Here is a 26,657-nt window from a genome sequence, read left to right as displayed (position 1 = left end):
CTACCTCTCTATGTCTCAGTTTCTTCATTGGTAAAATGTAGGATGTGGATTGGTTTCAACTCAGTTGTTACTTCTTCCAGGAAGCCTTCTCTAGAGGACACTTTTGTTTTTTTGTGAGTAGCATCTGAGTCCTTTTCCTTTTCTTGGGAAACTTTCACTCTATGAGATTAATATTTCTCCTATTATAAAAGTCAAAAAATCCAGATACTTGCTTTCTCAGCCTTTTTTATCAACTAGGATATGATCATGTGACTTAGGCTTTGCAATCAGATTTTTATGTTTTCAGAGGCAGTAATGTAAAGACTGAGAGTTAAATTAGCCACAATCAGATTCTGTTGCTTGCATATAAAGACATTGACTGATGTACCTTTTTTGACTTGCCAGACTTAGTGGTGGCTTTCTGTGTGCTCCATCTTTCGCTGCCATTGTTGTCACAGATAAGGTGTATTGAGTCCTTACTATAAGCTGGATACTTTATACAGCCTATCTCACTAACATTTTTTTTTTTTTTTTGAGATGGAGTCTCACTCTGTCATCCAGGCTGGAGTGCAGTGGTGCAATCTCGGCTCACTACAACTTCTGCCTCCCGGGTTCAAGCCATTCTCCTGCCTCAGCCTCCAGAGTAGCTGGGATAACAGGTGCCCGCCACCACTCCCAGCTAATTTTTATATTTTTAGTAGAGAGGGGTTTCCCCATGTTGGCCAGGCTGGTGGTCTCGAACTCCTGACCTCAGATGATCTGCCCACCTTGGCCTCTCATGGGAGTGTTGGGATTACAGGCATGAACCACCAAGCCCGGCCCAGGCTATCTCATTGACTCTCCAGTGGCATTCCCATTTTACAGATGAGATACATAGAAGTGAAGATATCTCTCAAGGTCATACAGCCAATGACAGCACAACTAGGATCTGAACTTTCTCAGTCTGACACCTGAGTGTTCTCTTTTAACCGTCACACTATAGCACCACTATTTAACCTTTGGAGGACACAGGCTATCTTTATACCTTTGGCATCTCTCAAAAAGCCTGGAGCATGGTAGGTACTCAATGATATGCAAGCTCAGGTAGATGACAAGGTCTCACCTGGCTCAAACACTCTGTGAGTTTCCTACCTCCGCCCATCAAACTGCAGCCTTTCTTTCAGCCCCCTTCTCCCACTTGTTACCTCCAGGACTTACCATCTAATCACTATAAACTATTCTTCACCTCCTTCACACCCCTGTTCCCATGCATACCTTAAAATCAATGTTGAAAATCTTCCCCAGTCACCAGTTTTTCATTTTCACCCCTGTTCCTAGATTATTTTGACTTTGGGGATGAAGGTGTTTCTGCCTCGTGAAGGGCTTTGTACTGTGTCATGTTCTCTGCCTTACCCCCAGCTCCTTGGTGACCCCTGAGTTTCACATCTTTGGGAATGTTTTAGCAGAGTTAATGTTACCATTTGCAAGACACACTGCAGCCTTTTTGTGGAGTCCCAAATATAACAAATCTAGGTTCTCTTTCTTTGGCATGATGACATCTTGCTTAAAAGAGTCAAAGACTTTCTCTGAGATTTGCAGATGAGGGAGTTATCAAATAGCTATCAAAAGAGCAGATGTTAGTTAAGGGTGAGAAGTGAGAATGATATTGTTATGGGTTTCTGCAACTGAGTATTTTCAGCTTCAAGTAGCAGAAAACCCAGACTCGACTGTTTTGGGTAATGAAGGATGTATCAACTCACTTCAAAATGTTCCAACCAAGGTGATTCTCTTGGATCTGCCCCTTGTTGGCAGTAAGGTGCCTGCACAATTTAGTGAAGACATGATAACTTCCATGGAAGGACTGTTTACCTCTGTGCTCTGTTTTGTTTATTTGTTTGTTTGTTTTGAGATGGAGTCTTGTTCTGTCACCCAGGCTGAAGTGCAATGGCGTGATCTCAGCTCACTGCAACCTCTGCCTCCCGGGTTCAAGTGATTCTCCTGCCTCAGCCTCCCAAGTAGCTGGGATTACGAGTGCCTGCCACCACGCCCAGCTAAGTTTTGTATTTGTAATAGAGACGGGGTTTCACCAGGTTGGCCAGGCTGGTCTCGAACTCCTGACCTCAGGTGATCCACCTGCCTTGGCCTCCCAAAGTGCCAGGATTACAGGTGTGAGCCACTGTGCCCGGCCTCCTCTGTGTTTTTAAGAAGAAACAAACCTTTCTCGGGAGCCTCCTCCTGAAAACCTGGGGTCACATGACCACCTATAAATCAACCCTAGGAAGAGGAATGGAATTGCCAATATAAATTTAGGCCAATCAAGATTTATCCTGATCTCACATGGGAAGGGGTAGACACTTGAACAAAATCAGGACTCCTAGCAAAAGAAGAATGGGAAATGGCTGTTAAGTAGCATCCGTGGTGATAGATATAATCCCAAAAGGCAAGTGGGAGAGACTTTTCATCAGAGCACGGAAAGTGGATTGGGACAAAGGATGTGGGTGTTTCTGGCTTAAGGCATGTGATGGAAGGGACTAGCTCTGTGATGTTTAATAGAAAACCTGCCCCAAGCTCTGAAAGTAGACTTTTTACTTTTAAAAGTCTAAGGTCAAAGGAATACCTCAGCTCTATTCTCACCAACCTATTGGGTCATTGAGGGAACTGTTTGTGCTGGCCTTGCCTTAGGACACTGTGCTGTGAGCTTATTTCTTATACTATCAGGCTTCACCTTTGCCAGGATGGGCAGTCTCATATATAAGCTAGCCTCCTGGTCATCTCTATTTCCTAGAAGGCAGTGGGGATCTGAGGAATCCTGATGAGTCTAACCCTGATGATGGCTTCTTTTAGTTTCTCTCAGTCATCCATCCATCCATCCATCCATCCCTCCATCCATCCATCCATCCCTCCATCCATCCATCCATCCATCCATCCATCCCTCCATCCACTCAAACATTCATCCACTTATCCACTCAACTGTTCATCCATCCATCCATCCATCCATCCATCCATCCATCCATCCATCCATCCATCCATCCATCCATCCATCCATCCATTCAGTCGATGCCAGAAATATTATGAGAAGTTCTGGGAATACAATAACAAATAAAGCAGATGTAGTCCTTGCCCTCATGAAGGCTAAATCTAGTTGGGAAGACAGATAACAAGTAAACAAAAAAAATTCAGAGCTATTTTGAGACCAGGCCAGAAAGGAATTTGTCCTCTCTCTGCTTTTCACTAGTGTGGTTCCTTTGCCCCAGGGCAGTGTGGTGGAGAAAGTTTGAGAGTTAAATAGCCAGGCCCAAATCTCAAGTTACTGAGTGTGTCATGTCTTCAAAATGTGAGATTTTCTTTGCACATCTCAGAGGATTGCTTTGGAGATCACATGGTGCTAATGGATGTGAACGCCCTTCAAAAATGTAAATGGTTTCTAAATTTTATTGTCACTAAAGCTCGAGCTCTGATTCCCCCCCAGAAGATGACCAGTTGGAACCCCAAGACAAGATCCTTTAAGTAGAGAGGCAGTGTAATGTGGTTAAAACAATATTGCAAGATCTCAAGACGACCAGGATTTGAACTCTGGATTAATTGCTTGAAGGTGTGTGACTTGGGCAAGCCGCTTCACCTCCTTTAGCTTCAATTTTCTGTCCTCTGTAAATGTGAAGAAGCATAAGAATGCTAGTTTCACAGGATAACTACAAGGAATCAACCAGCAAATGCATATGTATTACATAGTGCCTAGCATGAGGCACTTAGAAAAGTTTCACGTTTATTGAATTCTTACTCTACATTATTTTTATCTGACTTCCCCTGGCTACCTCCAGGTCCCAAAACAGGGAAGGACACTCAACCTCAGCCATGCAGGTGAAGCTCAGGGACTGAAATGAGCAGGATTGGGTAAAGAGGAAGTGATGCAGGCGTTGTTTTAACATTAGCTTGGGCTTTTATTTTGATAACATGCTTCACAATTGGTCGTAGCTTTTGGTCCAGGTCCTCCTTTACCTGCGAACCTTTAAATGAAATGCCAAGGCAGGGTGGTGACAACAGTCTAGGTATTGGTTTTAATGTACTGGTATGAAACTTCAGCCTCTTTCCTTTCATATAAAGTAGAAAGATAGGAAGTGAAATGACCACCAACATAGCAAATTAATGCAGAAGTTTGTATACTAAGCTCACTATGTCTGTTAAAAAGAAGAAATGTTACTTACCCCAGTTATGTAGCCTTGGGCAGGTTTCTCAACTTTCTATACCCCAGTTTCCTCCACAATAAAGTGGGGGTCAGAGTGATATCTACCTCATAGAGCTGTTGTGAGGATAAACTATAATTGAATGCAAAGCACTTAGAACAATGCGTGGTATACAGTAAGCACACAATGAATGCTTCATTTTAGTTAATTAATTAAAAATGTGTTGCTTATACATGCAAAGAATATCCCTGGAAAGTAATACAAGTTACTGGGTACAGTGTGAGTGCCTCTGTAAACCGGAATGGGGTCTGAGAGTTGGAGGGGGAGGAATACTCACTACTTAGTGGATATTCTTTTGCACTGCTAGGATTTGTACCCTATGCATTCATTCCTTTTCCACAAAAATGACAAAAACTATTCTGAATAGTGCCAAACCCCCCTTCATCTACATATTTACCATATTACGTTCACCAGCCCTCCTTGTCTCTGTTTTTTGGGGAAGACATTCCTCTTCCCTCTTAAATTTATCCTCGAGTGGGGGTCAGCAAACGATGACTGATGGCCCCAATCTGGTCTATGGTCTGTTTTTGTATGACCTCTAATTTAAGAACAGTTTTTACACCTTTAAAGGACTATATAAATAAAAAGAACATGCAACAGATGTTTACTATCCAGTCCTTTACAGAAAAAAGCTTCTCTAGCGCACATATAGTTTAAAAAGCTCTCATGTTAACCACTTAGATGGCTTGGTCAGAGCTGTGGGACAGTGACTCCTGGGGACCCAGCACCTAGTAGGTGCTCAATTAAGATTATGATGGAGAGGCTAGTAAGCAAAAAAATTTCTTCCTGTGGCTCTTCTTAGAACCTGGAAGCTGGGAAGGGGTGTGTTGCCTCGTCCTGGTCCCCAATCTATCTTAGTAGTAAGAGGTCTTCCTTGGTTTGAGTAAACACGCTTTGTCTAAGCAGAATAGGTCTTGTTGCTGCTGTTTAATACTTGCCTTCTTTTTTTTTTTTTTTGGCAGGAAAGTGACATTCTGCCGGAGGGCAGGGTGGGAGAGTAATACTGATAAAGGCCACTAGATAGAGCTACAGCTCTGAGAAACAGGCTCAGAAACTGCCAAGTGGGAGGGCGGAGTAAGTCTTGCAATTTCAGATTGCCCCTGACTGGGACAGACAGACTTCAATTTAGACTTGGCTCTGCCTCTTACCTGCTATATGACTATTGGACAATCTTAAGTCTTGATATCCTTCTTTGCAAGATGGAGATTATAATAATGCCCACCTCAGAGGGATGCTGTGAGCATTGAATAAGATAATACTGGAGAAGGCACTCTGGAAATGGGAATACAGTACAAATGTGAGCTAATATAATTCATGAAAGCCTCCTCATTAGATGAGCTCAATTCCAAAACCGCAATAATTCTCGTGACCTCCTTGTTTCATAGCAGAGGGTGCTGGAGGTCGGAGGGTAGGGATGGGGAGGGGGTTCATAGTCAGCTGGACGTGTGTACAAAACACTTCTCAGAACCTCTATTTCATCATCTGCAAAACAGGAAGGATACAAGAGCCCTTCTTTGCAGGCTTGTGAAGATGGAATGAGATCATATATGCCAAACATTTTGCATGAGGTCTGGAACTAAGCAGCCCTTCAGTAAATGTTATTTAAAAAAAATTTTTTTTAAATTTCTTTTGAGACAGAGTCTCATGCTGTCACCCAGGCTGGAGTGCAATGCCATGATTTCAGCTCACTGTAACCTCCACCTCCCGGGTTCAAGCGATTCTCCTGTCTCAGCCTCTTGAGTACCTGGGATTACAGGCATGCACCACCACACCTGGCTAATTTTTGTATTTTTAAGAGTGGGTTTCACCATGTTGGTCAGGCTGGTCTTGAACTCGTGATGTCAGGTGATCCACCCACCTGGGCCTCCCAAAGTGCTGGGATTACAGGCTTGAGCCACTGTGTCCAGTCAGTAAACGTTATTTTGTGAGTAGGTTTCTTGATGCTTTTTGTTACTCTGTCCTTAAGACCCCCTCTCTCCTCTCCTCTTCTTGCCTCTCTTCCCATTTCTTCCTTTGACCGTCTTGACCTATGGGATGCTGCTGCTATGTTTCTGTCTCCAGTGCAGCCTCCTCTCCTGAGTTATGCAATCCCCTTACCTGGCTGTCCCTCAGGCATCTCCAACTCAATATGCTTAAAACATAACTCCTCACCTTCTCGTTATGAATTTCTTTTCTTCCTCTTCTCCTGGTGCATTGAAGGCATCACCTTCCACTCGTGATTCCTGATATTCCTGTGTCCGTTACTTATAATCCATCACACCAAGTTCTGTTGATTCTTCTGTTTAAATATCTTTTCAGTGAGTGTCTTCACCCCATCTCCACCCCCATTGCTCTCGCCACAATCACCGCCACAGCCTCATCTTAGCTCCTTGTTCTTTGTGAGTGCCATTTTTCTCCCCTGAAAGCAAATGCAATTATTTCCTTCCTCAAAATCCTTCCATGGCTTCCTATTTCCAGGCAGATAAAGCCCAAACTTCCTAACATGGCTTATAAGGCATCTAAAAGATCTGGCTTCTACTTCTCTCCCCAACCCCGCTCCTCCCTTTCTCTGTCCTGCACTCCCAATTCGAAATATGGCCCAGCTGGACTTACGTTTAGGTCCTCAAATGACAAATTAAGCTTCTTTTTTACCTTTCAGCCTTTGCACATACTGTTCCTTCTGCCTGAAGCATTCTTTCTTCCCTCCTTGTCTGCCTACCCATCTCTCTCTGGCTAACTCTAGCTCATCTTACAGGTATCGATCACCTCTTCTCAAAAACCTTTCCTGACATCTCAAGTATGAGTTAGTGCTCCCTTCCCTCGTGTCCACTGGGATCGTTTTGTACTTGCTTTAATTTGGCACCATTGCACTGATTATCTTGTGTAATTAAACGTCAGCTGTGATGGTCACCTGACATTTGAGATATATGTCAAATTGGCTGGGTTCCTGTCCCATGTGTAGTGAGAAGCCAAATGTCCATTTAAGATTTCTATAAACCTAGAGAGCTCATGCAATAGTAGTCTCTCTAACTTTGACTTCCTGTTCCTACTATACTCTTTTATTTTTGAGACAGGATCTCGCTCTGTTGCTCAGGCTGGGGTACAGTGGCATGATCACGGCTCACTGCAGTCTTGACCTCCTGGGCTCAAGGGATCCTCCTGCCTCAGCCTTCTGAGTAGGTGGGACTACAGGTGCTACCACAAGGTTTTTTTTTTTTTTTCTTTTGAGACGGAGTCTTGTTTTGTCACCCAGGCCGGAGTACAGTGGTGGGATCTTGACTCATTGCAACCTCCGCCTCCTGGGTTCAAGTGATTCTCCTGCCTTAGCCTCCTGAGTAGCTGGGACTACAGGGGTGTGCCACCATGCCTGGCTAATTTTTTGTATTTTTAGTAGAGACAGGGTTTTACCATATTGGCCAGACTGGTCTCGAACTCCACCAGCTAATTTTAAGAACGATTACATTCTGTAGAGATGGGGTCTCACTATGTTGCCCAGACTGGTGTTGAATACCTGGCCTCAAAGGATTCTCTCACCTTGGCCTCCCAAAACGCTGGCATTACAGACCTGAGCCACCTTGCCAGGCCCTGAACTCTATTGTGGTGAGGATCTGAGTACCTCAAGGCCCCCCACTTTTTTTTGTCCCCAAGCAACCAGATGTATAACACAGTGCCTTTTCTTTGTTTCCTCAAAACATTGCTCACAGAAGACAGTTGGGTATGTAACAGAAACTACTAAAGGTCCAGAGGGATGAAGTGGAGGGGTTGGTTTGCATTGTAGTTCTTAGGGATCCACCGGCCAGCCCTGCCCTGTTTTCCCCCCTCCAAGTTGGTTTTCTCCTGAAGTCCCTTCTCACTCTCCTATTACTCAGCTCCCTTTTCCTCCTCTACCTCCTTTGTCCTTTTTCTTCTTCTTTATTGGCTTCTCCCTCTTTCTTCTCTGCTCCTCCCTCACTCAAATTCCTATTTAATACAGAGACCTGTAGGGTCTCTTAATTTTGTAGTTTCTCTGTAGAGTGTATCTTACCTTTCCACCCTGAATAGCTTTACAGGGTTTACTGCTAAACATAGGGTATCTCTGTGGAGGGACATGCGATGTTACATAATCCCTCTGCCCTCCCTGTCACATTTTATTGACTTCTCTGTTTTTATGTGAACTCCATGATCTCATCTTGGACCATATGTCAAAAAAAGAAGAACTTATAAAAAATGACAAACTCCATGAGAAGAGAGACCTTGTCTGCCTTGTTCATTGCTGTATCCTCAACACCTAGAACTTGGTTGGTGCATATTGGGCTCTCAACAAATATTCGTTAAATGAATAAATGACTGAATAGGTGAATGGATGAGTGTGAGATTGCTTAGACTAAAGAATAATTCAAATGTAACTCTCCTCCCCACTTTTAGATTGCCAGATGGAGAGATTTGAGCTTAGCCTACCTAAATGCTCTGATAATCCAGGCACAAGAGCAAATCAAGTCCAGTTGTCCAATTGTTAATTCAGCGTGGCCATCACTAAGGACATTAAAATGCCTACAGTTCCTATAACTTAGTGAGAATGTAGTTGAGCATAAGACCAAGATGAGAGAAGAGGTTATGAGTCTACACACATTTTGAGATGACAGGAAGACTTCCTTCTGTAACTAAGACCAATGGAAAATATACGAGGACTCAAGGCTAAAATTTTCGTGCATACCATTGCCTTGTTGGGAAATGTGCCATCCATCCATTCATCCATCCATCATTCATCCATCCATCTATCCATCCATCCATCCACCATCCATTCATTCATCCATCCGTCCATCCATCCATCCATCCATCCATCATTCATCCATCCATCTATCCATCCATCCATCCATCCATCCATCCATCATCCATCCATCATTCATCCATCCGTCTATCCATCCATCCATCCACCATCCATTCATACATACATACATACATACATACATACATACATATATCTGCCCACTCACCTGTCTACCCATCCACCCATCTGCCCATTCATCCATCCATCCATCCACTCACCCACCCAACCATCCAAGGCAATACATATAATATTGAGAAATATGCCGTAGCTTAATTGGCATGAAATTAAGTTAATATCAGTGCCTATTTAACAAAGTTATTATGAGATTGAAATGATATTATCTAGGTAAAGCACTCAGCACTGGATCTACTGCATAACAGAAGCTCAGTAAATGGTAACTCTTGTTAATAGGATCTAAATACTACACCTGAATTCCATGGCCCCAGCTCTTTCCCAGACAGACATCAAACATTCACTTCAATTTTATTCTCCCGTATTTGAGGCAGATAAATAGGGTGAAGGAATCTGAAGAGGAAGTAGGCAGAGTCAGGCTGGATCATTGAAGAACAGAAACTGGTAGGTTGGGTCTGGGGTGTGGGATTGAGGGGAGGGCCACCTGGGACCATCCCCCTCTAAAAATGTTGCTGGAAGTCAGTCTCCAGATGACCCTACTGTAAAGGGTCATCCATAAAGAGCATCAATGAGGGTAGTCAGGAGGCAGGAACACAGGCAGGATACAGGAACATGATATAGGCAAACATTCCTCCACTGAGACAGCTGGTCAACCCAGGCCCAGCCTACCTCAGGGCACTGTAGGGCCCAATGGGTATGTTGATCCGGCTCTGCAGCCAGTTGATGTAATCCTCTTGAGGCATATGAATGATGTGTTCTCGCACAAACTATGGGGCAGACACAGTGGCAATCTCAGAATTTGGTCTGAAAAGTAGACTCTACCTTCCCTCCCTCCCCTCAAGATTGTGGAAGATTTGTGATTGAGACTGGTGGCCCCAGGAATACCATTCAGGCATTCATAATCTTGGAGCATCAGATTGGGGTGGTCCTTTGGGGAAGAGGACCCCTTTCCAGTTTCCTGGCTCAGCAGGCTAATTTTAAGACCCTTCTTGTTGCTATTGATGGAAGGAAATTTGGGGAGGACAGGAAGTCCCAGCTATCTGCATTTTTCTTTCTTTTCTACTCCTTAATATATTTTCAAACAGTTATTTGTCTTTAAACGTTTTTGGTTTGTAAATCCCTTTCAGAATTGATGACAGCTATGGGCTTGCTTTCCTGGAGAGGGTTTAAGACACACAAAAGGAAGAGTTTCATCTAGACCCCCATATCCAGGTTATTAGAAGTTCTGTGATGTTGGGTGGCTGGCAAGATGGTGGAATAGAAACAGTTCCAGTCTGCGGCTCCCATTGAGATCAACACAGAAGGTGGGTGATTTCTGCATTTCCAACTGAGGTACTTGGCTCATCTCATTGGGACTGGTTAGACAGTGGGTGCAACCCACAGAGGGCAAGCTGAAGCAGGGTGGGGTGTTGTCTCACTCAGGAAGCACAAGGGGTTGGGGAATTCTCTCCCCTAGCCAAGGGAAGCCAGGAGGGATTGTGCTGTGAGGAACGGTGCATTCTGGCCCAGATACTATCCTTTTCCCACGGTCTCTGCAACTCGCAGACCAGGAGATTCCCTCGGGTGCCTACACAACCAGGACCCTGGGTTTTAAGCACAAAACTGGGTGGCCATTTGGGCAGACACCAAGGTAGCTGCAGGAGTTCTTTTCTCATACCCCCGTGGCACCTGGAATGCCAGTGAGACAGAACTTCCACTCTCCTGGAAAGGGGGCTGAAGCCAGGGAGCCAAGTGGTCTAGCTCACTGGATCCCACTTCCACAGAGCCCAGCAAGCTAAGATCACTGGCTTGAAATTCCTGCTACCAGCACAGCAGTCTGAAGTCAACCTGGGATGCTCGAGTTTGGTGGCGGGAGGGGTATCTGCCATTACTGAGGCTTGAGTAGGCAGTTTTCCCCTCACGGTGTAAACAAAGCCACTGGAAAGTTCGAACTGGGCAGAGCCCACAGCAAAGCCACTGTAGCGAGACTGCCTCTCTAGATTTCTCCTCTCTGGGCAGGGCATCTCTGAAAGAAAGGCAGCAGCCCAAGTCAGGGACTTATAGATAAAACTCCCATCTCCCTGGGACAGAGCACCCGGGTGAAGGGGCAGTTGTGGGTGCAGCTTCAGCAGACTTAAACGTTCCTGCCTGCCAGCTCTGAAGAGAGCAGCAGATCTCCTAGCACAGTGCTCAAGCTCTGCTAAAGGACAGACTGCCTCCTCAAGTGGGTCCCTGACCCCCATGTCTCCTGACTGGGAGACACCTCCCAGGAGGGGTCGACAGACACCTCATATAAGAGAGCTCTGAATGGCATCAGGCTGGTGCCCCTCTGGGACAAAGCTTCCAGAGGAAGGAATAGGCAGCAATCTTTGCTGTTCTGCAGTCTCCACTGGTGATACCCAGGCAAACAGGGTCTGGAGTGGACCTCCAGCAAACTCCAGCAGACCTGCAGCAGAGGGGGCTGACTGTTAGGAGGAAACCTAACAAACAGAAAGGAATAGCATCAACATCAACAAAAAGGACGTCCACACAAAAACCCCATTTGATGGTCATCAACATCAGAGACCAAAAGCAGATAAATCCATGAAGATGAGGAAAAACCAACACAAAAAGGCTGAAAATTCCCAAAACAAGAATGCTGCTTCTCCTCCAAAGAATCACAACTCCTCGCCAGCAAGGGAACAAAACTGGACAGAAAATGAGTTTGACAAATTGACAGAAGTAGGCTTCAGAAGATGGGTGATAACAAACTCCTCTGAGCTAAAGTAGCATGTTCTAACCCAATGCAAGGAAGCTAAGAACCTTCAAAAAAGGTTAGAGGAATTGCTAACTAGAATAACCAGTTTAGGAGTCTGTTCCAAGATGGCCAAACAGGAACAGCTCCAGTCTGCAGCTCCCAGCATGATCAACGCAGAAGACGGGTGATTTCTGCATTTCCAACCGAGGTACCTGGTTCATCTCACTGGGACTGTTTGGAAAGTGGGTGCAGCCCATGGAGGGTGAGCTGAAGCCGGGTGGGGCATCACCTCACCTGGGAAGCACAAGGGGTCAGGGGATTTCCCTTTCCTAGCCAAGGGAAGCTGTGACAGACTGTACCCGGAAAATCAGGACACTTCCTCCCAAATACTGCACTTTTCCAATGTTCTTAGCAAATGGCACACCAGGAGATTATATCCCACACCTGGCTTGGTGGGTCCCACACCCATGGAGCATTGCTCACTGCTAGCGCAGCAGTCTGAGATTGACCTGCGAGGCAGCAGCCTGGCAGGGGGAGGGGCATCCACCATTGCTGAGGCTTGAGTAAGTAAACAAAGTGGCCGGGGAAGCTCGAACTGGACAGAGTCCACTGCAGCTCAGCAAGGCTTGTTGCCTCTGTAGATCCCATCTCTGGGGGCAGGGCATAGCTGAACAAAAGGCAGCAGAAACTTCTGCAGACTTAAACGTCCGTGTCTGACAGCTCTGAAGTGAGCAGTGGTTCTCCTAGCACAGTATTTGAGCTCTGAGAATGGATAGACTGCCTCCTTAAGTGGGTCCCTGATCCCCGTGTAGCCTAACTGGGAGACACCTCCCAGTAGGGGCTGACTGACACCTCATACAGGTGGGTGCCCCTCTGGGACTAAGCTTCCAGAGGAAGGATCAGGCAGAAATATTTGCTGTTCTGCAATATTTGCTGTTCTACAGCCTCTGCTGGTGACACCAGGCAAACAGGGTCTGGAGTGGACCTCCAGCAAACTCCAACAGACCTGCAGCTGAGAAACCTGAGTGGGAGAAGGAAAACTAACAAACAGAAAGGAATAGCATCAACATCAACAAAAAAGACATCCACACCAAAACCCCATCTGTAGGTCACCAACATCAAAGACCAAAGGTAGATAAAACCACAAAGATGGGGAGAAACTAGAGCAGAAAAGCTGAAAATTCTGAAAACTGGAGTACCTCTTCTCCTCCAAAGGATCGCAGCTCCTTGCCAGCAACGGAACAAAGCTGGATGGAGAATGACTTTGATGAGCTAATAGAAGTAGGCTTCAGAAGGTTGGTAATAAAAAACTTCTCCAAGCTAAAGGAGGATGTTCGAACCCATTGCAAGGAAGCTAAAAACCTAGAAAAAAGATTAGATGAATGGCTAACTAGAATAAACAGTGAAGAGAAGACCTTAAATGACCTGATAGAGCTGAAAACCAAGGCATGAGAACTACGTGAAGAATTCACAAGCTTCAATAGCTGATTCAATCAAGTGGAAGAAAGTGTATCAGTGATTGAAGATCAAATTAATGAAATAAAGTGAGAAGTTTAGAGAAAAAAAGAGTAAAAAGAAACAAACAAAGCCTCCAAGAAATATGGGACTATGTGAAAAGACCAAAGCTACATTTGATTGGTGTACCTGAAAGTGACAGGGAGAATGGAACCAAGTTGGAAAACACTCTTCAGGATATTATCCAGGAGAACTTCCCCAACCTAGCAAGGCAGGCCAACATTCAAATTCAGGAAAGACAGAGAATACCACAAAAATACTCCTCAAGAAGAGCAACTCCAAGACATGAAATTGTCAGTTTCATCAAAGTTGAAATGAAGGAAAAAATGTTAAGGGCAGCCAGAGAGAAAGGTTGAGTTACCCACAAAGGGAAACCCATCAAACTAACAGTGGATCTCTCAACAGAAACTCTACAAGCCAGAAGAGTGGGGGCCAATATTCAACATTCTTAAAGAAAAGAATTTTCAAACCAGAATTTCACATCTAGCTAAACGAAGCTTCATAAGTGAAGGAGAAATAAAATCCTTTACAGACAAGCAAATGCTGAGAGATTTTGTCACCACCAGGCCTGCCTTACAAGAGCACCTGAAGGAAGCACTAAACATAAAAAGGAACAACTGGTACCAGCCACTGCAAAAACATGCCAAATTGTAAAGACCATCGATGCTAGGAAGAAACTGCATCAACTAATGGGCAAAATAACCAGCCAACATTATAATGACAGGATCAAATTCACACATAACAATAGTAGGCTTAAATGTAAATGGGCTAAATGCCCCAATTAAAAGACACAGACTGGCAAATGAGATAAAGAGTCAAAACCCATCAGTGTGCTATATTCAGGAGACCCATCTCATGTGCAGAAACACACATAGGCTCAAAATAAAGGGATGGAGGAAGATCTACCAAGCAAATGGAAAGCAAAAAAATGAGGGATTGCAATCCTAGTCTCTGATAAAACAGACTTTAAATCAACAAAGATCAAAAGAGACAAAGAAGGCCATTATATAACAGTAAAGGAATTGATTCAATAAGAAGAACTAACTATCCTAAATATATATGCACCCAATACAGGAGCACCCAGATTCATAAAGCAAGGCCTTAGAGACATACAAAGAGACTTAGACTCCCACACAATAATAATGGGAGACTTTAACACCCCACTATCAACATTAGACAGATCAATGAGACAGAAAGTTAACAAGGATATCCAGGACTTGAACTCAGCTCTGCACCAAGCAGACCTAATAAACATCTATAGAACTCTCCACCCCAAATCAACAGAATATACATTCTTCTCAGCACCACATCGCACTTATTCCAAAATTGACCACATAGTTGGAAGTAAAACACTCCTCAGAAAATGTAAAATAACAGAAATCACAGCAAACTGTCTCTCAGATCACAGTTCAATCAAATTAGAACTCAGGATTAAGAAACTCAATCAAAACTGCACAACCACATGGAAACTGAACAATCTGCTCCTGTATGACTACTGGGTAAATAATGAAATTAAGGCAGAAATAAAAATGTCCTTTGAGACAAATGAAAACAAAGACACAACGTACCAGAATTTCTGGGACACATTTAAAGCAGTGTGTAGAGGGAAATTTATAGCATTAAATGCCCACAGGAGAAAGCAGGAAAGATCTAAAATCGACACCCTAACATCACAATTAAAAGAACTAGAGAAGCAAGAGCAAACAAATTCAAAAGCTAGAAGAAGACAAAAAATAACTAAGATTAGAGCAGAACTGAAGGAGATAGAGACGGGAAAAAACCCTTCAAAAAGATCAATGAATCCAGGAGCTGTGTTTTTTTTGTGAAAAGATTGCCAAAATAGATAGACTGCTAGCTAGACTAATAAAGAGAGAAGAGAGAAGAATCAAATGGATGCAATAAAAAGTGATAAAGGGAATATCACCACCGATCCCACAGAAATACAAACTGCCATCAGAGAATACTATAAACACCTCTACGCAAATAAACTAGAAAATCTAGAAGAAATGGATAAATTCCTGGACACATACACCCTCCCAAGACTAAACTAGGAAGAAATTCAATCTTTGAATAGACCAATAACAGGCTCTGAAATTGAGGCAGTAAATAATAGCCTACCTACCAAAAAAAGTCCGGGACCAGATGGATTCATAGCTGAATTCTACGAGAGGTACAAAGAGGAGCTGGTACCATTCCTTCTGAAACTATTCCAATCAATAGAAAAAGAGGGAATCCTCCCTAAGCCATTTTATGAGGCCAACATCATCCTGATACCAAAGCCTGACAGAGACACAACAAAAAAAGAATTTTAGACCAATATCTCTGATGAACATCAATGCGAAAGTCCTCAATAAAATACTGGTAAAGCGAATCCAGCAACACATCAAAAAGCTTATCCACCACGATCAAGTCGGCTTCATCCCTGGGATGCAAGACTGGTTCAACATACGCAAATCAATAAATGTAATCCATCACATAAACAGAATCAAAGACAAAAACCACATGATTATCTCAATAGATGCAGAAAGGCCTTCGACAAAATTCAACACCTTCACCCTAAAAACTTTCAACAAACTAGGTATTGATGGAACATATCTCAAAATGCTAACAGCTATTTATGACAAACCCACAGCCAATATCATACTGAATGGGCAAAACCTGGAAGCATTCCCTTTGAAAACTGGCACAAGACAGGGATGCCCTCTCTCACCACTCCTATTCAACATGCTGTTGGAAGTTCTGGCCAGGGCAATCAGGCAAGAGAAAGAAAGAAAGGGTATTCAATTAGGAAAAGAGGAAGTCAAAATGTCCCTGTTTGCAGATGACATGATTGTATATTTAGAAAACCCCATCGTCTCAGTCCAAAGTCTCCTTAAGCTGATAAGCAACTTCAGCAAAGTCTCAGGATACAAAATCAATGTGCAAAAATCACAAGCACTCCTATACACCAATAACAGGCAAACAGAGAGCCAAATCATGAGTTAACTCCCATTTACAATTGCTTCAAAGAGGATAAAATACCTAGGAATCCAACTTACAAGGGATGTGAAGGACCTCTTCAAGGAGAACTACAAACCACTACTCAACAAAATAAAAGAGGACACAAACAAATGGAAAAACATTCCATGCTCATGGATAGGAAGAATCAATATCGTGAAAATGGCCGTACTGCCCAAGGTAATTTATAGATTCAATGCCATCCCCATCAAGCTACCAATGACTTTCTTCTCAGAATTGGAAAAAACTACTATAAAGTTCATATGGAACCAAAAAAGAGCCCGCATTGCCAAGTCAATCCTCAACAAAAAGCACAAAGTTGGAGGCATCATGCTACCTGACTTCAAACTATACTACAAGGCTACAGTAATCAAAACAGCATAGTACTGGTACCACAACAGAATTATAGACCAGTGGAACAGAACAGAGCCCTCAGAAATAACATCACACATCTACAACCATCTGATCTTTGAAAAACCTGACAAAAACAAGCAATGGGGAAAGGATTCCCTATTTAATAAATGGCGATGAGAAAACTGGCTAGTCTTACGTAGAAAGCTGAAACTGGATCCCTTCCTTACACCTTATACAAAAATTAACTCAGGATGAATTAAAGACTTAAATGTTTGACCTAAAACCATCAAAACCCTAGAAGAAAGCCCAGGCAGTACCATTCAGGACAGAGGCATGGGCAAAGACTTCTTGACTAAAACACCAAAAGCAATGGCAACAAAAGCCAAAATTGACAAATGGGATCTGATTAAACTAAAGAGATTCTGCACAGCAAAAGAAACTATCATCATAGTGAACAGGAAACCTACAGAATGGGAGAAAATTTTTGCAATCTACCCATCTGGCAAAGGGCTAATATCCAGAATCTACAAGGAACTTAAACAAATTTACAATATAAAAATAAACAACATCATCAAAAACTGGGTGAAGGGTATGAACAGACACTTCTCAAAAGAAGACATTTATGCAGCCAACAAACAAGTGAAAAAAAGCTCCTCATCACTGGTCATTAAAGAATAGCAAATCAAAACCACAGTGAGATATCATCTCATGCCAGTTAGAATGGCGATCCTTAAAAAGTCAGGAAACAATGTTCATCCATCCAATTACTCATTCAGTCTTTCAAATGATAGTTATTGAGCACCTACTATGAGTTAGGCAGTATTCTGGCAATCTGAATACTGAATAACTCAGACAAGTTTCTTCTTCTCCTCAACGAGACTTGATTCTAAACAAGGAGACAGGAATCAATATAATAAATGTATATTCTAGAATATAAAGCAGTATGAGAAGCCCAAAATATATAATGGATGATCAATTTCATCTTCAAAATTTTCCACAATGAGCACATATACAGCAAGGGGTGAGGGATTTTTTAAAAAAGAGATCCACCTGCCATAAGACCTGATCACATCTGAACCATCTCCTTAGGTTAGACCTAAGGTAGATTAGACCAAGTAGGTTATTCAAGGATGGATTCCAAAACTACTCTCACATTCACATAACACTGAAATACACAAAGCTTTGACCCAACCTTGATCATTAATCAAAGAGATAGAAAATACACACACACACACACACACACACACAAACACACACCATCTTGGGTGTGAGAGCCAATTGTGTGAGAGTAATTGGATGAATGATCATTAAAAAGTCAGATGCTGGAGAGGATGTGGAGAAACAGGAATGCTTTTACACTGTTGGTGGGAGTGTAAGTTAGTTCAACCATTGTGGAAGACAGTGTGGTGATTCCTCAAGGATCTAGAACCAGAAATACCAGTTGACCCAGCAATCCCATTACTGGGTGTATACCCAAAGGATTATAAATCTTTCTACTATAAAGACACATGCACACATACGTTTATTACAGCACTATTCACAATAGCAAAGATGTGGAACCAACCCAAATGCCCACCAATGATAGACTGGATAAAGGAAATGTTGCACATATACACCATGGAATACTATGCAGCCATAAACAAGGATGAGTTCATGTCCTTTGCAGGGACATGGATGAAGCTGGAAATCATCATTCTCGGCAAATTAACACAGGAACAGAAAACCAAACACATGTTCTCACTCATAAGTGGGAGTTGAACAATGAGAACACATGGACACAGGAAGGGGAACATCACAAGCTGGGGCCTGTCAGTGGGCTGAGGGAGGGATAGCATTAGGAGATGACAGGTTGATGGGTACAGAAAATCACCATGGCACATGTATACCTATGTAACAGACCTTCATGTTCTGCAAATATATCCCAGAACTTAAAGTATAATAATAATAATAATAATAATAATAATAATAATAATAATAAAAGTTCTGTGATGTTCTCACTAGGAAAAGAGCTTGCTAAATTTTATTAGGGCTGTGAACTCACCTCAAATAAAAGAGGAGCCCCTAGTACTTCCTCTTCTTACCCATGCAGGGACTAGCTTTTCCAAGTCTTCCATAACTTCAAGTGGATGTTGGACCCCAAAACTGGTGAGTAGGAGGTGGAAGTTGCCCTAGAGTTAGTTTTGGCCTAACCTGCTAGAGTCTTTCCTGAAGGAGCCTCACAGGGCATGGGGAGTAGAGTCTTGGCATTCGAATTTGTCTACAAGGTCATCCCCCTCCTTCCACTCCTAACCTTGCCCTCATTAACACACGCAGGTCATTCTGTGGAAGGGCCCGCCTGGTATGAAAATGTCACATGCTCCATAGCCTGTCAAGGCCTGGGAATTTGACTTCTTTACCAGGAGGAAGGCATTGAAGGTCCTGTTAAAATGCACGTATGCCATCCAATAAAATTAAAGAAGTGACTTCATTAACCTCTTACTGTGGAGTCCTTGTATTGCTGCTGCCTTTTGACAAAGTACCAGGAACTTCTTCTGGTGATAATGGTGAATGACTACTGAAAACTGTTTAGTGGCTCCTAAATTTTTGTCTTGACCTTCAAAGGTCTGCACAGACTGACCTCTCCAATCCCCTGGGAACTATGCACTCCTTGCCTGCTTCCCTCCACACTCATTGACTGCCAGCGAGTTCTCCCAACAAGTCAAGTCGTGTGCTGCTTTGGGATCTTTGCATACACTGTCTTCTCTTCTTGATCTGCTCTTTCCCTTTCTCTTCATGGTGCCGTCTTCTCACAGTTCAGGTCTCGCCTTAAAAGTCACCTTCCCAGTTGCCTGAGTTAAGGTAGATCCCTTCTAACTTACTTACATATGGGGCTCCTCAAACTGTATTGTGCATACGAGACACCTGGAATCCCATTAAAATGTAAACTTGGAGTTGGCAGATTGACTTGAAGCCTGCAATTCTGCATTTCTAATGAGCACAGGTGAGGTCCATGCTGCTGGTCCATGGACCACATTTTTAATAGCAAGATAAAGGACTCCTTATGATTACTGCCCATTTTTTATGCCACCCCAAAGCCTCTGAGTTTCCAGGGGGTACCATTTACATAGAATATAATCTCCCTTGCAGTTGGAGTTGGGCAACCAGGTAATGAAACAATCCTTCTCCTATTAGAATATGAGCTCCATAAATGCAGGGGCCTTTGTGTCCCCAGCACTTAAACAGTGCCTGAGTGTTGAGAGGTGATTGAATGAGGACATCTGAGACACTGTGGAGGGGAGGGAGGTGGTGGTTACCTCAATAGCCACAGCGATGTCAGGGGAACACAGTTCCCAAATCCTCAGATCCTGCAGCACCTTCAGGAGGACGTGGGGTCGAATCCGCAAGTCCAGGTTTTCTCCAAACTTCTGCAGTTTCACCAGGATCTTTTTGGCAGGGCGGAAGTTCTTTAAATCCTCTGGCAGTTTGGACAACAGATCAAAGTACCTTCAATTCCAAGAGGAGAGGGCAAGTTAGGAAGCTGCTGGAAGATCTGAGCACCTACGGCCATCCATCTCTGCTTTGTCTCTCTGCTACTCTGTGATGTCTCCAGGGCAGCAGGATTCTTTATCTAGGGGCCTTTCCTCTGTGGCCCACAGATCAGGCACGTCTTTACTTTTAGGGGTAGGAAAAGATGGAGAATGACTTGCATTTCATTACAAAATAAAACAAAGGTACGATTTCAAGGGATGTATTTGTAATTTTTCTATCAGACAATGTGAAATGTTAGAAGAAAGGAATGGACTTTGGGATCTGAAACTTCTCTCTTGAGGGTTAATGAGGTCGGAGTGGGTGTACACACATCTATGAGATGTCTTCTAGGATGCAGGAGGCTCTCACACCCAAGATGGTGTGTGTGTGTGTGTGTGTGTTTGTGCGTGTGTGTGTGTTTGTGTGTGTGTGTATATATTTTCTATCTCTTTGATTAATGATCAAGGTTGGGTCAAAGCTTTGAGTATTTCAGTGTTGCGTGAATGTGAGAGTAGTTTTGGGATCCATCCTTGAATAACCTACTTGGTCTAATCTACCTTAGGTCTAACCTAAGGAGATGGTTCAGATGTGATCAGGTCTTAAGGCAGGTGGATGTCTTTTAAAAGAAATCCCTCACCCCTTGCTGTATATGTACTCATTGTGGAAAATTTTGAAGATGAAATTGATCATCCATTATATATTTTGGGCTTCTCATACTGCTTTATATTCTAGAATATACATTTATTATATTGATTCCTGTCTCCTTGTTTAGAATCAAGTCTCGTTGAGGAGAAGAGGAAACTTGTCTGAGTTATTCAGTATTCAGATTGCTAGAATACTGCCTAACTCATAGTAGGTACTCAATAACTATCATTTGAAAGACTGAATGAGTAATTGGATGAATGAACAACTACAACTGAACATCATCCTTACTAGGCTGTGGTTTGTTTGACTTGATTTTAATGTTACTATGGAGGGCAATTACTTCCCCCATAATAATGACAGAAATTCCATCATTAGATTTGTGGGCTGAATCTTACTGTGGGAGGACCAGCATTAATTTCCTTCCGTAATACCTTTATGTGAATTAGTTCGTAACATGCTTTCCTCCTCCCCCCAACTTCCCTCCCACAGAGGGAAGAGGGTTTACAGAAGACCCTTTTCCCCCTTTCATAAGAGGATCCCTCTTATATGACTCATGTATCTTCAGGGCCAGACATTGCTTGTGAGAAAGTGATGTTCTGGGATGTGAGGTGGCGTAGAAGTTCCCACAGCTCTGCAAAGACTCCAGTGACCTGCTTGTAAGTTGCTGTTTCGCATTATAAAACTCATGGAGGGGATTCTGTGTACATTTTTTACTTTCTCATCTTAGTCTTAGATCTTAGTGTATTCACCCTGCTAGGATGGGGTTCGGGACACCACAGTTCAGTAGATTCCAATTCTATATTGCAAATGAGCATACAGACTGACGTTAGACAGGGGTTCGAATCCTAAATTCACCAGTTAACTGATGGTGTGAACTTTGACAAATGAATTTACCCATCTGAGTCTCTGTTTCCTTGCTTGTGAAATGGAGGTTAATATGTACCTTTCAGGATTATTTTGTTGGGAGGATAAAATAGACAATTTATGAAAATTGCTTATATAGTAACTGCCATCCAGTAATCACTCAATTCATGTTGCTTTTTTTGTTGTTATTTATCATCACCCTTGTGCTGTGGCACAGTGTTTCTAGGATATGCCTGCCTAGTTTTGCATTTTTTAGGGATTACATTACTTGGGGGATGCAGTGATCACCCCATAGACCTTGGAATCTATAGAAAATTTCAGGTTGATATGCCTCATCTGCCTGTCCCACAGGGCCTGGCAAGTCTGAATCAAACAGCAGGTAAATATGGAGAACACAATGGGTTGGATTATCTGTGATTTCAGAAACCAGGAGTTTTGGGCCTGATTGTGCTCTGGATTTAGTGTGTCTGGGGGGTGGGGGATCCTACTGGTGGCCAATGACAGTTTTGGAGTAATGCCTCTCTATGCCTTGAAGGAGAGTGGAATCAGTTGTGATCTTGTAATAACAACACCCTGTCCTCTTCCAGGGACCATCTTATGTGGTTCTTAGGATATTTACCAGTGGTCTGCAATTTCTTCTGCATCTCCTTTTACTACAGATATGTGATGTCTCATTTTTGCTATGTCCTTTTGAAAATTAGAGACAAGGACAAAAGCACGGAACTTCTGGATACCTCTTTCTTCTTGGCGCCTACAAGGTTGTATGAGAAAGAGAGAGAAGAATAAGATTCCCTCCTCTTATAACCACCCTAGCTGACCTTTGAGATCTGACTTAAACACTTTTTCCTTCATGAGGCTTTTCTTAACCCTGTCAGCTAGTCTTTAACTTAGGCTCTTGCTTTTGCCACAAGAGGATACAGCTCTCTCCAAGGTCCTGAAGCACTATTTTCCAGTTATTTTCCTAATAAACTTTTTATTAGCTTTCATTCTCTTCCTACTTCTGATTGTATTTACACAGCTTTTCAGTCTCTAAGATGGGGAATAATAATGATTCCTATTTGTCAGATGTGAGAATTAAATGATATAATGTGTGTCAAGTGTTGAGCTTCATGCCAGACACACGGTAGGTGTTAACTCGTGCTGTTTCCTCTCTTCTCCACTCCCCTTATCATTTTGTGCCTATGTTCTGTCTCTCCAATGAGACTTTATATGATAAATATCACCATGTCACCCCACTGCATACAGCTTTCAATGGCTTTTCAGTTTGCTCAGAATAAATTATTCTCCAAGACTCTAAATAATTCAGCCCTCACATTTTCCGGCTTTATCCCCATCCTTTCCATCCCTTCTCTTCCAGAATTTTATCCTTTGGGTCATGATCAAAGTCTCTGAGATAAAGCTCAACCTCTACAGCTGGGCTATCACAGCCTTTTATAATCTGGCTTGTCTAGCTCTCTGATAACCTTGCAAACACCCTATGCCCCAGCCACACCTGACTACTAGCAGTTCCCTGGCTGTCTGTGCCCCTCTGACTTCTGAGACCTAGCTGTTGCTTTTCCTTGAAACTCTCTTCCACCCTACTTTTCCAGCATGACTTTTTAAAAATTTGTTTTAGATTTGGGGCTACATGTGAAGATTTGTTACACAGATAAACATGTGTCACGGGGGTTTATTGTACATATTACTACATCACCCAGGTATTAAGCTCTGTACCCAATAGTTATATTTTCTGCTCTTCCCCTCCTCCCACCATACCCCCTCAAAGTAGACTCCGGTGTCTGTTGTTTCCTCCTTTGTGTTCGTAAATTCTTATCATTTAGCTCCCACTTATAAGTGAGAACATGTGGTATTTAGTTTTCTGTTCCTGCGTTAGTTTGCTAGGATCATAGCCTTCAGCTCCGTCTATGTTCCCAAAAAATACATGATCTCATTCTTTTTTTATGGCTGCATAATATTCCATGGTGTGTATGTACCACTTTTTTTTATCCAGTCTGTCATTGATGGACATTTAGATTGATTCTGTGTCCTTGCTATTGTGAATAGTGCTGCAGTGAACATTCACATGCATGTGTCTTTATGGTAGAATGATTTATGTTCCTTTGGGTAGTATATACCCAGTAATGGGATTGCTGGATTAAATGGTAGTTCTGCTTTTAGCTCTTTGAGGAATAGCCATACTGCTTTCCACAATGGTTGAACTAATTTACACTCCCACCAACAGCGTATAAGGATTCCTTTTTCTCCACGACCTCGCCAGGATCTGTTATTTTTTGACTTTTTAATAACAGTCATTCTGACTGTTGTGAGATGGTATCTCCTTGTGGTTTTAATTTGCATTTCTCTAATGATCAGGATGTTGAGCTTTTAAAAATACGCTTCTTGGCCACATGTATGTCTTCTTTTAAGAAAGTGTTTGTTCATATCCTTTGCCCACTTTTCAATGGGTTGTTTTTCTCTTGTAAATTTCTTTAAGTTCCTTACAGATGCTGGGTATTAGACCTTTGTCCCTTTGTCAGATGCATAGTTTGCAAATATTTTCTCCCATTCTGTGGGTTGTCAGTTTACTCTGTTGATAGCGTCTTTTGCTGGGTGGAAGCTCTTAAGTTCAATTAGATCCCATTTGTCAATTTTTGCTTTTGTTGCAATTGCTTTTGGTGTCTTTGTCATAAAATCTTGCCCATTCCTAGGTCTGGGATGGTATTGCCTAAGTTGTTTTCCAGGGACTTTTTAGTTTTGGGTTTTACATTTAAGTCTTTAATCCATCTTGAGTTGATTTTTCTGTATGGTGTAAGGGAGCGGTCCAGCTTCAATCTTCTGCATATGGCTAGCCAGTTATCCCAGCACCATTTACCGAATAGAGAGTCTTTTCTCCATTGCTTGTTTTTGTCACCTTTGTCAAAGATCAGATGGTCACAGATGTGCAGCCTTACTCTGGGCTCTCTATTCTGTTCTATCAGTCTATGTGCCTGTTTTTGTACCAGTACCATGCTGTTTTGGTCACTGTTACCTTGTAGTATAGTTTGAGGTCAGGTGATGTGATTCCTCCAGTTTTGTTCTTTTTGCTTAAGATTGCCTTGGTTACTCAGGCTCTTTTTTGGTTCCATATAATTTTTAAAATAATTTTTTTCTAGTTCTGTGAAGAATGTCTTTTTGGTAGTTTGACAGGAATATAATTGAATCTATAAATTGCTTTGGGCAGTATAGCCATTTTAGTGATATTGATTCTTCCTACTCATGAGCATGGGATGTTTTTCCATTTGTTTGTGTCTTCTCTGATTTCTTTGAGCTGTGTTTTGTAATGCTTATTGTAGAAATCATTCTCTTCCCTGATTAGCTGTATTCCTAGGTATTTTTTGTGGCAGTTGTGGATGAAATTGCCTTTCTGATTTGGCCCTCAGTTTGGTTGTTATTGGTGTATTGGGATGCTAGTGATTTTTGTACATTGATTTTGTATCCTGAAACTTGTTTGTCAGCTGAATGAGCTTTTGGGCTGATACTATGGAGATTTCTAGATATAGAATCATGTCATCTGCAAGCAGAGATAGTTTGACTTCCTCTCTTCCTATTTAGATGCACTTTATTTCTTTCTCTTGCCTGATTGCTCTGGCTAAGAATTCCAATACTACAATAAATGGAAGTGGTGGGAGAGGACATCCTTGTCTTGTGCTGGTTGTCAAGAGGAATGCTTCCAGCTTTTGCCCATTCAGTATGATGTTGGCTATGGGTTTGTCATAGATGGCTCTTATTATTTTGAGGTATGTTCCCTCAATACCTAGTTGATTGAGAGCTTTTAATATGAAGTGATGTTGAATTTTATCAAAAGCCTTTTCTACATCTGTTGAGATAATCATGTGGTTTTTGTCTTTAGTTCTCTTTATATGATAAATCATATTTATTAATTTTTGTATGTTGAACCAACCTCATATCCCAGGTACAAAGCCTACTTGATCATGGTGGATTAGCTTTTTGATGTGCTGCTGGATTTGGTTTGCAAGTATTTTGTTGAGAATTTTTGCATTGAGGTTCATCAGAAATATTGGCTTGAAGTTTTCTTTTTTTGTGGTGTCTCTGCCAGGTTTTGGAATTAAGATGATATGGCCTCATAGAATGAGTTGGGAAGAAGTCCCTTCTCCTTAATTTTTGGAATACTTTTTGTATAAATGGTACCAGCTCTTGTTTTTACATCTGGTAGAACTTGGCTGTGAATCCATCAGGTCCTGGGCATTTTTTTGGTTGGTAGGCTATTTATTACTGATTCAATTGTAGAGTTTGAAATTGATCTGTTCAGGGAATCAGTTTCTTCCTGGCTCAGTCTTGGGAGGGTGTATGTGTCCAGGAATTTATCTGTCTCTTCCAGGTTTTCTAGTTTGTGTGCATAGAGGTGTTTGTAGTAGATTCTGATGGTTGTTTTTATTTCTGTGGGGTCAGTAGTAACATTCCCTTCATCATTTCTAATTGTGTTTTTTTGATCTTCTCTGTTTTCTTCTTAATTGGTCCAGCTAGTGGCCTATTTATTTTATTATTCTTTTTCAAAAAATCAACTTCTGGATTTGTTTGTCTTTTGAATGGTTTTTCATGTCTTGATTCCCTTCAGTTCAGCTCTGATTTTTGTTATTTCTCATCTTCTGCTAGCTTTGGGGTTGGTTTGTTCTTGCTTTTCTAATTCTTTCAGTTGTGAAGTTAGGTTGTTAATTTGAGATCTTTAGAACTTTTTGATGTGGGTATTTAGTGCTATGAGTTGCCCTCTTAATACTGCCTTAGCTGTGTCCCAGAGATTCTGGTATATTGTATCTTTGTTCTCATTATTTTTGAAAAACTTCTTGATTTCTGCCTTAATTTCATTATTTACTCAAAAGGCATTTAGGAGCATGTTGTTTACTTCCCATGTAATTGTACAGTTTTGAGTGATATTCTTTGTGTTGACTTCTATTTTTATTGTGCT

General features: G+C 42.2%; 1 protein-coding gene across 1 annotated transcript in view; it reads right to left on the bottom strand.

The window, feature by feature from the left end:
* Positions 1 to 9,449: 9,449 nt before the first annotated feature.
* CCDC60 (coiled-coil domain containing 60) overlaps positions 9,450 to 26,657 on the bottom strand; it is a 204,411-nt gene continuing 187,203 nt past the window's right edge. Inside the window, exons 12-14 of the mRNA XM_025402707.1 lie at positions 22,335 to 22,466; positions 19,993 to 20,182; positions 9,450 to 9,884 (exon numbers count right to left, since the gene is read on the bottom strand). Coding sequence (XP_025258492.1) covers positions 9,783 to 9,884; positions 19,993 to 20,182; positions 22,335 to 22,466 — 424 coding nt within the window. The 3' untranslated portion in view covers positions 9,450 to 9,782. The remainder of the gene's footprint in view (positions 9,885 to 19,992; positions 20,183 to 22,334; positions 22,467 to 26,657) is intronic.

Source organism: Theropithecus gelada, chromosome 11 (genome assembly GCF_003255815.1).
Source record: "Theropithecus gelada isolate Dixy chromosome 11, Tgel_1.0, whole genome shotgun sequence".
In the NCBI taxonomy this organism is placed as follows: Eukaryota; Metazoa; Chordata; class Mammalia; order Primates; family Cercopithecidae; genus Theropithecus; species Theropithecus gelada.
The sequence above is the reverse complement of the archived record's forward strand: the minus strand, read 5'-3'. Positions and strand labels throughout refer to the sequence as shown.